This window comes from Dermochelys coriacea, chromosome 5 (assembly GCF_009764565.3).
Source record: "Dermochelys coriacea isolate rDerCor1 chromosome 5, rDerCor1.pri.v4, whole genome shotgun sequence".
Lineage (NCBI taxonomy): Eukaryota > Metazoa > Chordata > Testudines > Dermochelyidae > Dermochelys > Dermochelys coriacea.
The window spans coordinates 26,702,579-26,717,631 of record NC_050072.1 but is presented as its reverse complement, the minus strand read 5'-3'; the positions used below and the strand labels follow the sequence as shown (position 1 = coordinate 26,717,631).

The 15,053-nt window shown below is 44.7% G+C and overlaps 1 protein-coding gene across 9 annotated transcripts in view; it reads right to left on the bottom strand.

The window, feature by feature from the left end:
- NIPBL (NIPBL cohesin loading factor) overlaps positions 1 to 15,053 on the bottom strand; it is a 322,368-nt gene that overhangs the window by 30,375 nt on the left and 276,940 nt on the right. For all 9 annotated transcript variants that reach the window (XM_043515304.1, XM_043515303.1, XM_038403810.2 and 6 more), the window contains 3 exons: positions 13,246 to 13,344; positions 3,784 to 3,837; positions 253 to 361 (listed from right to left, as the gene is read on the bottom strand). In XM_043515304.1, the coding sequence (XP_043371239.1) occupies positions 253 to 361; positions 3,784 to 3,837; positions 13,246 to 13,344 (262 nt within the window). The remainder of the gene's footprint in view (positions 1 to 252; positions 362 to 3,783; positions 3,838 to 13,245; positions 13,345 to 15,053) is intronic.

Genomic DNA, 15,053 nt, shown 5'->3' with positions numbered 1-15,053 from the left:
AAGGAACAAAAAATGTTTTCAAGCAGCATCCTTTTCAAGTGACAAGAGGAAGATTTATTATAATGGCAGTTAAAAATCAATTTAATCATAACAAAAAGCTTTAATTTAGATGTCTTGAGACAGTCCTTGTCTTATCCACTACTGTCCTTTTTTAAACGGAACTATAGATTTTTACAAACATTAGTGTAGGATTTCATATATTTAATAACAAAACATACATTAACACTATTGGATTGTAAGTAATTATATTACCTGCTAGAGATTCCTCATATTTAAGAATGTGCTCAACCAGATTATCAACAAGCTGAGTACAGGCTTTCTTCACAGGTTTATACGAGGCATCTTCTTCTGACTTCAAAAGCTATTGCAGACAGAAAGACAGGAGATGATTAAGATTTAATATAAACTGAAATACAGTGAATCGTCCCAATAATTTGCACTTAAATGTATGTCACATTTGTAACAATCATCATAGATGAAGAAGGATTTCATGATACATATAAAGTTATCCAAGTTCTTCCTAAGAAGCCCTGAAAAGCACTTTGTGGAGGCAAAAAATTAAACTATTTAACAGAATAAATATTACATTTGAATGGGGGATATCTAGGAACAAAGCACTACAATTAAAAGAATTAAGGGATAGGGCAGTAAGCATAGCTCATTCTCGAAGTTCAACAAGTAGAATTGTCTTATCACTGAGGTAGATACTATGTTCAAAACGTTAACAGAGTCATGTTCCATTGTCTTTGTCTTTTCTCACTCCTATTACTCACTATTCACTTCCCGATGCCTGAATTGGCTCTCTGTTGTCCACATGCCTTATCTGTTTGTAAGAGGTGCTGTCCTGGTGCAATATTATCATTTGTTTTGATTTGTTTCTCCTTACCCCTCTTAGTAGCATAAGAACATAACAAAGGTCAGACCAAAGGTCCATCTAGACCAGTATCTTGTCTTCCGACAGTGGCCAATGCCAGGTGCCCCAGAGAGAATGAACAGAACAGGTGATCATCAAGAGATCCATCCCATCACCCATTCCCAGCTTCCAGTAAATAGAGGCTAGGGACACCATCACTGCCCATCCTGGCTAATAGCCACTGACCTATCCTCCATGAATTTATCTAGTTCTTTTTTGAACCCTGTTACAGTCTTGGCCTTCACAACATCCTCTGGCAAAGAGTTCCAAAGATTGACTATGCGTTGTGTGAAGAAATACTTCCTTTGTTTGTTTTAAACTTGCTGCCTATTAATTTCATTTGGTGACCCCTACTTCTTGTGTTATGAGAAGGAATAAACACCACTTCCTTAAATTTTAACAATGAGTCACTGTCTCATGGCCCCCTTTTCCCATTAGTGATTACACCAACCACCTCCACTTGCATTCATAGTCACATAACTGCTGAAGTTGCTACAGAGATGTTTTCTGTATGGAAAAAGTAATATTATGAAAGTATCAAGACCAAGATTTGAAAAAAATGGGCAGTCTAACTTTGGGTTCCAAGTTTATATTTCAGCACCTAAACAACTGGCCTGATTTTGAAGTGTGTCAAATATTCAGCTCCCATTAGTGTCACTGAAGCTGAGAGATGCGCAGAACTTTTGAAAATCAGGTCAATTGTTCAGGCACCAAAATACGGATTTGGAGCTTAATTTTAGGCACCCATTTTTGAAAGTTTTGATTTTAATGCATATGAAAATATAGAGAAGAATGCAAAACGATGTGACCAGCCAGCTCTCTGGGGATTTCAGATGGTCCATATATACTGCAGTAAGACCCCACGTAATAACAGAAGAAATGCAGGCACTAGCTATCACTCTCAGCAAATACAAGAACCAACCAGAGAACTGGGAAAGAAATAAAGAGAGTAGTTAGTTACCGGCTGGGATTTTCAAAGGGCCATAAGAAGTTAGGCACCCAAATTCCACTGAAATTAAATGGGGGCTGTGCAACTAACCTGCTTAGGCTACTTTGAAAAATCCCAGCCACTATCTTGAAAATGGGCAAAAAAAGATGACCTCAAGAACTAATAACTAGTCAGATTAATGTCAATATTGAGTAAATATAACAATAAATAAAGCCAGCATCTGGACAGGACAATGAAAAACGCTCTTGCTCCAGCAGTACCATCAGAAACAGACTGAACGGTTCTTCCTCCATACCCAGTTCAGAACATCTGCTCGAGGGTGCCATAGAGGGGGAAAGAGGTGAAGCCTTCGTCATGACATGGGTGGGTTCTATAAGTGGGTATGGGGCCAGCAGGACCGGGCCAGCAGGACAGATCCCGTGGGTGCTGCAGAGGGCCCCATGGTGTGGGAAATCATTGGCTCCTCTGCTGTTGTGGAAGAGGGTAATGCCATGATGCCAGTGGTCTTTTGGGATACTCAGAGTGGCGTTAGGGAATTGGCAGCCCTCGTGCTCCATCTGAATCCTCTGAGGAAGCCGGTTCTAATGACAGTACCACTGGAGCTGGTGGAAGCATGTAAACCATAGGAAGATGCATTGAAATGTCTTTACCGTGGTATGTCCTGAGTGGGAGATCTGGAATCCCTAGATGTGGATGGTAGTGAAAGGCCACTAGAGTAAATAATGTGTGGCTCTGGTGCTTTCTCCCTGGTGTTAATGATACTCATTCCATAGCCAGAACCAGGGCCCGAGTGGAGGACTTTCCTGAAACTGATGAATCTCTGGTCTTAAGGGAGGCCGACGTTGACTGAGTGTGTGGCTTAGTATGCCATACTGGTGGATCTGCCAGTTTGTGAGGTTTTTTGTCATGCTTGTGCGTGTTGGAGAACACTGTCTTCCCGTGGCTGGAATTTGTAGAAGGTGCATTGTCATTCCTTGGTTTGTAGGAAGACTTACTGCCATGCTTATGTGCATGCTTTCTTACTTCCTGACTAGGCCCCAGCACGGGGTCCCTAGTGGCAGTACCACCGGAGCGGGATTCAAACTCCATAATGGAGGTGCACTCCTGGCTGTCTCAAGCCGAAGTTGGGTGGGTGCGGTTCCCCCTGCCTGGGTCTGCCTGAGGCCTCATGGCGACTTCCACGAGCTACTTCGTAATGTGGAAAGCCTGGCTTTCTTGGGTACAGCTTGGGAAAGACTGGCAAATATAACATTTCTGGGCAGGATATTACTGGGCAGGAAGCAGATTTTAAATCCTGGTGTCTTTGGCACAGTCCACTTGGGTGAGGGATAATAGATTCCGCCTAAGTCTCAGTTCTACTAAAAATATTACTAAAAGTTAAAACTATGTTAAAATAGTAAAAACAGCAAATGCTACAAGAAAAACTAATTGTATACTATTCTAAACTTTTTAATGTGCATCATACACAAGAGGACACTAGTAGCTCTGACTTGGACCATGCAGAGGTGAGAAGGAACCGGAGATATGGTTGATCCACTCAGCCCTTTATCACCTTGGACGAAACCATGAGGCGAGGTGAGACAAGGACGCATGTGCAGATCCCAACAGAAAATACTACCTTTAAATTCTCCAGCTTTGGATGCATGGCATGGATGTGTAAACCCTCAGTGGAATACAATAGGGAGCATTACTTGAAGAAGAACTAGTTTTAGGTACAAGAGCAGTGGCAAAGGAAGAATACAACTGTTAAAGTCAAAAGATTGTAAAAAAAAGTCAAGAGAATGTTAGATTTTACAATTAGGATAACAGTGAAAAGGACTATTCTAGAAGTTCATGAGTTACATTTTAGCTCTAGGTTCCATGAAACATGCTAAGAGTCTTTTGACATTTGTAAAATTAGTCTTTCAAAACTATTACTTACATTTTGAAGAAGTTGTTCAAACCAATCATATCCTGTATCTCTACAAGCTGCAACCTAAGAAAGAATATTTGGAATAGATTTATAAAAAAGAAATCTGAAGAAAAATGTAATTGAAGTGTTTCAACACAGGTTTAAATTTAAACTATGATAAGTATTTTTCCTTGAATAAAATTTTAAATTGTAAGACAGCAGCAACAGGAACTATGTCTTCTGTATTTGATTTTTTCCCCCCACATTTTAGATGCTACCACAACCTAAATTAAGTAAGTCTAAAGTTTTTACTTCAGTTGTAGGGTCACTGTCAGATCAAATTTGACCTAAATTTTGATTTTAGTGAAAACTTAGTTTTTGCAAAGCTTAACAGCTAATAAAATATATGACATATTTCAACTGCCCGAAAATGCATTTTTTAAACAGGCCCTATAGGATTTGCCATCATTCCAGGATTGTGTTAGCTCATGAGAACCTGAAGGTAAAATTGACTAGACTAAAGAAAACGTAACCAATTAGTCTCTTTTTATTGTCCAAGATCAAAGTAATGCATCAACTACTGTTTAGTATACATACTGAAAAGTACATTTATCAGTTTTATGGTGTTAATAGTGAGATAAACAAATACATTTATTTTTAATTGATAATGATTTTAAAACAGTATCTTTTAAAACAATACATTTTACATAAGGACATCGGACTAGATGTAATGTCCTGCATCACTGAGTCAATCCTGTCCTATTGCATGCAACCCTATCATACAATCCCATTCATAAACTGATCAAGCTCCATCTTAAAACTAGCTAGGTTGTTTGCCGCCACTACTCCTTTTGCAAACTGTTTCAGAACCGCACTCCTTTCATGGTTAGACATATTTAAATTTGCAGACTAAATTTATTTATAGCCAGTTTACATCCATTTGTTCTTATGAAAATATTGTCCTTTAGCTTAAATAGCTCTTCTCCCTCCATGATGTTTATCCTCCTGATGTACTGATAGGAAGCAATCTTATCCATTTTCTGCTTTCGTTTTGCTAGACTAAATGACCCAAAAACTCTTTTAGTCTCCTCTCATAAGAATCTCTCTCCTTTCCCATGCTCCTCCTACTAGCACTTCTCTGCACCTATTCTAGTTTTTATTCATCATTCTTGAATATGGGTGACCAGAACTGTACACAGTATTCCAGGTAAGATCTTACCATTGCCTTGTACAATGACATTAACACCTTCTTATCTTACTCCTGAGGGTATTCTGTGTCAAAAAATTAAAAATTCTGCGCCAAAAATTTAAAAATTCTGCAAAATTGTGCATGTTTTATTTGTCAATAAATAAATGCAGAGGCTCCCGCATGGCAGTGGGGAGAAAAGGCCACTGGCTGCACAAAGGTGGGAGATCATCCTGCATCACCCCACCCCCATCCCTGGGACACAGACTCAGTGGTGAAGGGGCACCCAACCCTGACATACCATAAGGCCTGGGCCTGCCCCAGAAGCACCCTGGGGTCCTACCCATCTGTGCCAGGTGTGGGGCAGGCAGGCTCAACCATGCAGGATCCAAATGTGAAGGGGCTTGGTGCGGGTTGAGAAGGTTCTGTGTAGGACAATCTGGGTGCAGGAAGCTCAGTATGGGGGCTAGGTGTTGGGGGATCTGGATGCACAGAGGCTCGTTGGGGGGATTCCAGGTGCAGGGGCAATGGGACTCTGCAAGGACTTCCAGGTGAAGGTGGTTGGGGTTCAGTGGAGGGATCTGGGAGTGGGAGTCTCAGCGGGGGAGTCTGGGTGCTGTAAGAGCGAGGCTTGGTGGGGTGGGGGTCTGGGCGCATCAGGTTGAGAGTCAGTGATGTGGGTGTCTGGATGTGGGGGCTCACGGTGGTGTGGGGCAGTAAGGGTTTGAGTGCAGGGAGCTCAGTGGGGGGTAGTCTGGGATGCAGGGGTGGGGTTCCGGAGCCAGGGGGTCTGAGTTCAGGGGCTGAGGTTTGGGTATGGAGTGCAAGGGGAGTTCTGGGTGTACGGGGTGAGGTTTGGCAGGAGTGTCTGAGTATGGAAGGTCCAGATGCACAGGGGTTGGGAGGATGAGGGAGCAGCTCTTCAAACAGTGACCCCTGTCCCCTGAAGCTGAGGAGAGATGGGGGCAGGAAATAGGGGAGGATGCTGAGCTTCCTGCAGCTGGGGGATGTTTTTGGTGATGGGTCTGATACAGCCCCAGCCACTCCTTGCAGGGGAAGAGGAAGTCCCATCTTCTCCCCCCTCCATCCCAGCCGGGACTACCAGCTGATCCCGCTCAGGGTAGGAGCCACTGGCTGGGATATTCCCAGTCCAACAGTGATTTACCTCTCCGCTGGCTGCTCTGGGTGCCTGAAATGATGTACCTGCACTGCTAGGGAGTGGTGTGTAACTGCTCTTGCAGCTTCCCTTTGCCTCCCTCTCAGGAAGTCATTTTTCTGCGGGAAAGCAAAGAAATCTGCGGGGGACATGAATTCTGTGCATGCGCAGTGGAGCAGAATTCCCCCAGGAGTATTATCTCTAATTGCTAATACCTCATCTGATAAAATCCTAGGATTGCACTTGATTTTTTTCATGAATGCATCACATTAGTGAATCAGTCATCCTATGACTGACTAATACATCTAGGTCTTTCTCCTCCTCTATTATTTCCAATTGATGAGCCCCAGGTTTTAGCAGAAAAAACGGTTACCTACCTTTTGTTGTTCTTTGTTGTTGAACAACCTACTGTTGTTCTTTGAGATGTGTTGCTCATGTCCATTCCATTCTAGGTGTGTGCATGCCCACCTGACCTGCACAGTTGTAAAAGATTTTTGCCTTAGCAGTATCCATAGTGTCAGCTGTGGCACCTTCTGGAGTGCCACACTCATGTCTTGGTCTATTAGGCACCGCTGGCCCTATGCCCTCTAAATTCCTTCTTCCCGGCAACTCCAACACAGGGGTAGGAGGGCAGGTAATGGAATGGACATGAGCAACACATCTCGAAGAACAACAGTTATGAAAGGCAGGTATCCGTTTTTTCTTCTTCAAGTGCTTGCTCATGTCAATTTCATTCTAGGTGACTCACAAACAATATCCCTGGAGGTAGGCTTGGAGTTCAGAGTCATGTGACTTGCAATACTGCTCTACCAAAGCCTGTGTCATCTCAGGCTTCCTGGGTAAGCGCATAGTGAGATGTGAATGTGTGAATGGATGACCAGATGGCAGTCCTGCAGATATCTAGAATTGGCACATGGGCCAGGAAGGCCACCACTGAGGCTTGCGCCCTAGTTGAGCGGGTGGTTACAATTGCCGGTAGAGGCACTTTCGCCCGATCACAGCAAAACCGGATGAAGGCAGTGATCCATGATGAAATTCTCTGGGTAGACACTGGATGACCTTTCATCCTATCTGCTACCGCGATGAATCGCTGCATCGACTTACAGAATGGTTTGGTCCTTACAACGTAGAAGGCTAGTGCTCTCCTGAGGTCCAGGGAATGCAACCTATGCTCCTCCTCATACTTATGAGGCTTTCGGAAGAAGACGGGCAAGACTATGCCCTGGTTCATGTGAAATTGTGAAACCACATTGGGCAGGAAAACTGGGTGTGGCAGCAGCTGGACCTTGTCCTTGAAAAACACCTTATAGGGAGGCTCCGAGGTAAGTGCCCTAATCTCAGAGACCCTTCGTGCAGATGGTATCACCACCAGGAATGACACCCCCCAGGAGACGAGAAGAAGGGAACAGGAAGCCAACTGCTTAAAGGGAGCTATCATGAGCACTAGATTCAGGTCCCACAGAGGACGGGGTCTTGGACATGGGGACAGAGTCGCTCCAGACCTTTCAAGAACTGGATCGTCATGTCACGAGTGAAGACTGACCTGCGCTGGAATAAGGATGTAAAGCTCATATGGCAGCCAAGTGGATCTTAATCGAAGAAAGGGAAAAGTCCTGGTGCTTAAGATGCAGAAGGTAGTCCATTATCGACTGCAGCGAGGTCTTTTCAAGCCTAACCCCTTGGGTCAAGGCTCAGCACCTCAGCCAAGTAGGCTGCTCTGGTGGAGAGCTTTTTACTCCCCAGTAGGACCTGCTGGACATGGGCCAAGCACTCCTGCTCTTCGGCATTCAACAACCAAACTGTCAGGCACAGCACTGCTAGACTCGGGTGCAGGAGACTGCCATGGTTCTAGGATAGGAGATCTGGCCAAAGAGGCAGCTGCAGTGGGCCATCACCATCAGGTCCAGCAGCATGCCGAACCAGTGTTATCAGGATCACTTTCACCTTGTCCTGCTTGATCTTCATGAGAACTTTGTGGATCAACGTGGATCATTAGAGCCCCCGACCATAGGAATAAGAAGGCATCTGACAAGGATCCCCTGTCGATCCCCCGAAATGAGCAGAGCATGTGGCATTTCCTGTTCTGATGAGTCGCAAACAAATCCACTTGGAGCGATCCCACTTTCAGAAGATCATGCTGACCATCTTGGGGTGGAGTGACCATTCATGGCGAGATGAGATTTTCTGCTGAGGTGATCTGCTAATATGTTCCTGATCCTGGGGAGGTGCGCTGTCATGAGATGAATGGCATGCTACACACAGAAGTCCCAGAGTTGGAGAACTTCCTGGCAAAGGACTGACAACCTGGCTCCACCCTGCTTCTTGATATAGAACTTTGTGGTGGTGTTGTCTATCAGGACTCGAATCACTTGCCCTTCAAGTGGGACCAAAAGCCTGACAGATAAAGTGAACCGCTCTGAGCTCCCTGACATTTATGTGGAGGGAGTGGTCGACCTGCAACCAGCGGCCTTGTGTGGACTCCCCAGGAAAACCAGGGTCAACAATGGGGATGAAGGGAACTCCCTCCAGCACCGATCTGGGGTCCAACCACCAAGCCAATGATGACCGGATGTGGTCCAGCACCTTGATTACCAGCTCTAGGTCGTGCCTGTTGGGGATGTAGACCAATGCCAACCACGCCTGCAGCAACTGGAGATGGAGCCAGGTATGACGGACCACGTAAGTACAGGCTGCCATGTGGCCTAACAACCTTCGGCTAGCGTGGGCAGTAGTGAGTGGGTCGCCCCTTACATGGGAGATCACATCTGACATAGCTTAGAAACGAGCCTCTGGAAGGAAGACTGGCCAGCATGGAGTCGAGGACTGCCACTATAAACTCTGTTCGTTGCACTGGTATGAGCGTCAATGTCTTTTTGTTTACTAACAGGCCCACAGGTGGCACGCAACAGATCAAGACGGCTCTGCACTTGATCCTGCAACCTGCTCTTGATGAGCCATTCACTGAGATAAGGATAGACCTGGACTCCTCTACATATCAGGTAAGCAGCTACTAGGGCCATGCATTTTGTAAATACCCACGGGGCCGAGGAGAGGCCAAAGGGTAGCACCATGAATTGGAAGTGACACTGGCCCACCATAAAACGGAGGAACCATCTGTGTCCTTGGAAGATGGAAATAATAAAATAAGTGTCTTTCAAGTTGCGAGCAGCATACCAGTCTCCCGGATCCAGGGAGGGGATAATGGAGGTCAAAGAAACCATGCGGAACATCAACTTCTTGAGATATTTGTTTAGTCACCACAGGTCCAGAATGGGTCTTAGGCCCCCCTTTGCCTTCAGGATTAGGAAACAGCAGGCGCAGAATCCTTTCCCCCTCATTTCCCAAGGGACCTTCTCCACTGCTCCCAGCTGCAGGAGGTTGTCAACATCCTGAATGAGGAGTTGCTCGTGAGAAGGGTCCCTGAAGAGGAACAGGAAGAGGAATATGAGAGGGTTGGGGTGGATGAGAATTGCAGGGTGTAGGCCAGAGATACAATTTCTAGCACCCAGCAGCCTGAGGTAACCAGCGACTAGGTCGAATGGTAGGGATGAAGATGGTTGAGGAAAGGATGAGGTGGATCTGGGGATGTGACTGGGACATCGCTCTCAAGCGCACCAGCAAAAAGCCCGTTTCTGGCCCCTGTGGTTTTTTGCCAGGCCAGGTTGTGCGGTGAATGGGAGGAGGAAGGGTGGTGACAACATTTCCCAAGGTGTCTGATTGCTCTGCCATTTCTTCCACCTGTAGGCCTAAGTTCGTGGCCACCCTTAGGAGCAGGACTTGGTACTCCCTAAAATCATCCAGTTGGTTAGCGAAAAAGGGCCCTGCCAGAGCCTCATCTGGAGACAATGAGAATGACTGGCCCACCGGGGGAGGGCTCAGGGCATCATCCCCCTGGGGGAAAAGGGCTTCCGGAGTGGGCAGCTGCCCTTCCATCCCGGTGTCCGATTGCACTTCGCACACCAAGCCCGGTGCTGTCTGATGCTCATCTGAAGCAGCAACCAACGATTGTTGAGAAGGGGGCATCAGCATAACTGGCATGCCCCAGGCATTCCAATAAAGCCATTGCACTGGCTACTAGCCCTACTGCCAGGATGACATCGTGGAGGTGGACACAGCCTCAGGAGCCCAGTTGCAATGGTGTTGTCTCAGCAAGACGCTGAACTCCCTCTCAGTGCTGGAGGAATCCTCCTCCGATGACCACAGCAGGGCTATCGACAACTAAGTCTGGTGGCTAACCGTCGCCGTGGGTAAATGGGGACTGTTCCCGTGGTCTAGGTATTGGCGACTGACGTCGTGGAGAGGGTCAGCGAGCGGACGACCATGACCGGCACCTCCTTCTGGGCAACTCTCGACGAGAGGGCAGAGACCGGGAGCGCAGTGCCAGTGAATTGGTGACCTGGGCTGATGTGGAGATCAGGGGCGTGACGACTAAGAGTTCTGCTTTGGCCACGGAGACTGGTGGTGCTCACGGCTGGCTTGCCCTCTGGATCCATTGCAGCAGATGGTGCTGGCTGCTCTGGGAGCGTCCTTTGCTCTCTGGGCACCGGGAGGGAAGGTGCTGACTCAGCAATGACTCTGAGTCCCCAACCGCTTCCTGGGGTTGGTAGTGGATCCATTGGGGGATGTATCCCCATGTGTCTCTGGGGTGCATGGGAGGGCGGTCCGAACAGGGTCCTTTACCCGATGCCCGTTGGTCCTTCTTGCTCAGTGCCGGGTCCCGCTTTTTTGACTTCTTCTTGGGTACCGGCAAAGGGGAATGGTGTTGGGTAGAGCCCAGTGTCGGGGGTGCACAACACACTGAGGTGAAGTACTGGGAATCGAGTCCAGCTGGGATGGCTCAGAGGCCGAGCTGAGAGCAGCCTCCATAAGAAAGGCATTCAAATGGATGTCGCACTCTTTTTGTATCCTGGGACGAAAGTTCTTAAAGACACAACACCTTTCTTTTACATGAGGTTCCCCCAAGCACTTCAGATAACTGCCATGAGGGTTGCTAACAGGTATAGGCCTATTACAGTCAGCGCAGGGCTTAAAACCTGGAGCATGCCCTGCTTGAGGAAAAATCCCCGCTGGGACCCTAACTTACTAACTATAGTGCTGAACAACTACTTACTAACTACAGTAACAAAACTATTTACAGCTCTAATACATGAAGTGAAGAAGGAAACCGATCACTTGTGAGGCAACGGAGAGAGGCACTCCAGCCAACCACCACGGGCGGTAAGAAGGAACTGAGAGGCTGTAAGGCCATGGCAGCTGATATATTGATGCATGAGCATGGCACTCCAGAGGGCGCTGCAGCCAACCCTACGGATACTGCTAAGGCAAATCTCTGACAATCGGGCATGTGGGTGTGCGCACACCTAGAATGGAATAGACATGAGCAAGCACTCAAAGAAGAAATTCCTGCTATTTGTACCTAAGTGCATGACCTTGTACTTAGTACTATTATATGCCATCCCGTTTTTATTACTCTAGTTCATCCAGTTCTTCCTGCATATTACATTCCTTGTCCAGAATGGCAATGCCTCCCAACTCTGTGTCATCAGCAAGTCTCATTAGCACACTCCCACTTTTTTTTTTTCCCAAGATCACTAATAAAAACATTAAATAAGATTGGTCTCAAAATAGATCCTTGAGGAACTTGGTGAATTACCTCTCCAGCCCGATTGTTCTCCCTTCAGCACAACCCATTATTATCTCTCTTTTAGCCAGTTCCTTACCCACCTTACAATTCATGCACTGATCCCCATCTTTTCCATTTCTAATAATTTCACATCTGGTACAGTATCAAATACTTTACTGAAGTCCAAATAGATTAAATCTAATGCATTTCCCTTGTCTAAAAAAAAATCAGTTATTTCATCCAAGAAAGGTATAAGGTTAGTCTAGCAAGATTTTCCTTTGATAAACCCATATTGAATTTTATCCCATTAACCTGCATGTCTTTAATTGTTCTTTCCTTTAAAATTTGTTCTGAAGCCTTGCATAATATTAAGGTCAGACTAACGAGCCTGCAGTTACCTGGATCACTAGTTCCTCTTGCTTAAACAGGTACTATGTTTCCTATTCTCCTGTCTGATGGATTTTTAGAAAAAATCTTTGCTTCTGGACTTGCATTTTCATGTCCCAATTCTTTCAGTATTCCGGGATGGAGATTATCTGGTCCTCCCAATTTAAACACATTAAGCTCTTTAAATTTTGCTTCCACTCTGGATATGGTCATTTCCATTTTTATATGCTTGTTCCCATTAGGGAACAAGCTCTAAACTCTAAACTCTTCAATCCAGTTTGTCTTCACTAACAAGCTCCCTTAATTCTCAAAAACCCGCTCTTTTGATATAAGAAACCTTAGTTACTGACCTGTTTTTAATTATCTTTCCATTTAAATTAAACTGCACTGACTTGTGATCACTCAATCCAAGTTTATTTTCTACAACCAGCTTGTCTATAATGTCCTCAGTACTTACCAAAACCAAGTCTAAAATAGCATCACCTCTTCTTGATTCAATGATTATTTTGGTTATACATACAAACTTTTCTTTTGACACATGTAAAGATTCTAAGAATCTGGGTTCAATTTGTTGCTGATATAAAGTGGGTACAACCAAATTGGCAATCAATAGAGCTGTATGTGCTTATGCCAAATGTATTCTGGCCCTGCATTTCTTATTCACCTACTGAAATTAACCTTTCATATGGATTTTATGTATCACATATGGGATACTTTCTTCAAATGAAGTAAAATTTCTTTAATGACCTCCAGGCAGCACTGATGGCTACACATAGCTCTATTAGGAAATTCTATTGTATGTAATAGGAGACCATTTGGTATAATTATAATTTTACAGCACCAGAACAGAATGTAGTATCATTTATTATCACCAATAGGCTGATGAGTATTTATATTAAAAATTTCCTACAAGATGCTCTTGTTTCTTCCCAACTGTCAAATGAATAAGCCCATCACATCTTAAGGGATATAGCAAAAGAGAAGTACATATGAGATTTATAAAACTCTCTGGCGATTCAATTACTTGTTTATTTTTATATATTATAAGAAGGCTCAACAATAAAAATTATTTCAAGACATGTTAAAAAACACCTAATCAAATCCCGCATGTGACTCTTAGTTCAAATTTGTAAGGCATACCACATCAGTGATGTTTAGTATTTTCCTGGTCATTGCTTCTTTGTCATTGTGGGGAGTTGGAGTAAACCAGAGTTTCTGGAATGTCTCATTCACCAGTTTCTAGAGGGAAAAATATATTGTCAGAGATACATAACTTTATCTTGACATAAAGGTTTCCATTTTATTTCCCACATAAGAGTATATAAACTTATTGATGGTGTGTCATTTTACACAGAATTACTGGAGCTAAGTGAGGCCTTCTAGAAAGAGGTTACCTGAGCAAGACCCTGTATCTCTATCTTAGAAGTTGGATTCCCAGACCAGGCCTGAGTCACCTGGGGCCTCCAAGCTGTATCTGAGGTCACCATTGCCTGGAAGGACACCTGGATAATTATTAATGACCAATGGAAATCCATGCTGCAGAAAATCTACACTACAGCAACATTTGTGGAAAATGCCATTTTCAGCATTTTACTGAGAGATTTTGTCAGACTGGGAAGAACTGTTACAAGTTTCAGCAGACCATTACTGCAGTTTCCTGGTGATTCATCATCATCAGATATATATCACTAGATACAGTGAAAGCTTCACTCAGCCAAACAGAACTGTTAACATCTGTATAAAAAAGAAGAGAACTGGATTCTTCCGCTAAAGTTTGATTGACGATTCCTGTCTGTATATGCTGGTGAAATTCTTACTATCCGGTGTCTATATAATAAGAGGAGCTGGTCACAACCTCTGTGTTTAAGTTGCTTAATACCATCCTTTATAAAGGACTCTTGCATTCTTTCAATTGAAAACTCTCATACCTCCACTATTTGCAGTAGGCCACTGATACATGGCATTGGGCAAGCTCTTCAGACTAAAGAAGTGTCTTTTCTTTGTCCTGTGAAATTCCATTCAGCTTTTGCCGAGATATAAACTGTTAAAAATCATCCTCTCTGACCTGTGTCTTGCAAGCCTCAGGAAAATTTGGGCAGCACGCCAAAATAATAACTGAACACGTAAACATTCTATGACCAGGCTGCCACTGCCACAAAAGCAGTAACAACATAAACTGTCCTGGGAATACTTAGGAGCTGCCAAAGCAGCTGTAATAGGGTGGGAGGAGAAGAGAGCTCATGGCCCATGCCTCTTTGAGTACCCTGTTAGGCAGGAATCCCTCCAACTCTAAGTTGGGGGCCTGGGAAGGGAGAAAAGAGAAAGCAAAGCTAGGTTCCCCCAACTCCAGTTATGGCCCCAGCAGCTCATTGGGGCACCACACGTGGCAGGATCATCCGCAACTTTTGAGAGGTGGAGAAGGACGAGAAAGCCAGACCAGACTCCTCTGCCATCCCAGAACATAGATCCAGCTGTTCATTCCCCCTCTTTAATTACATAATCACCCTTTTTTTTCCCATAGGACCCCTACTTCATTCAGTGTACAGAAAGGACAGAATTAAGGTAACACAGGCACATGTAAATCTAGCATTTCGTAACTTTTCAGTGCTTGACTTTGCAACCTAAATAATGTGCCTTTAATGTAAGTTTTTCTGGTTTTTTTAAATGTAATCATAGAAGTGTAGGACTGGAAAGGACCTCTATAGGTCATCTAGTCCAGTCCCCTGCACTCAAGGCATAATAACTAGACCATTCCTGACAGCTGTTTGTCTAGCCTGTTCTTAAAAACCTCCAGTGACAGAGATTTCATAACCTTCCTACAATTTGTTTGAGTGCTTAACTACCCTGATAGGAAGTTTTTCCTAATGTCCAACCTAAACCTTCCTTGCTGCAATTTAAGCCCATTGCTTCTTGTCCTATCTTCAGAGGTTAACAAGAATAATTTTTCA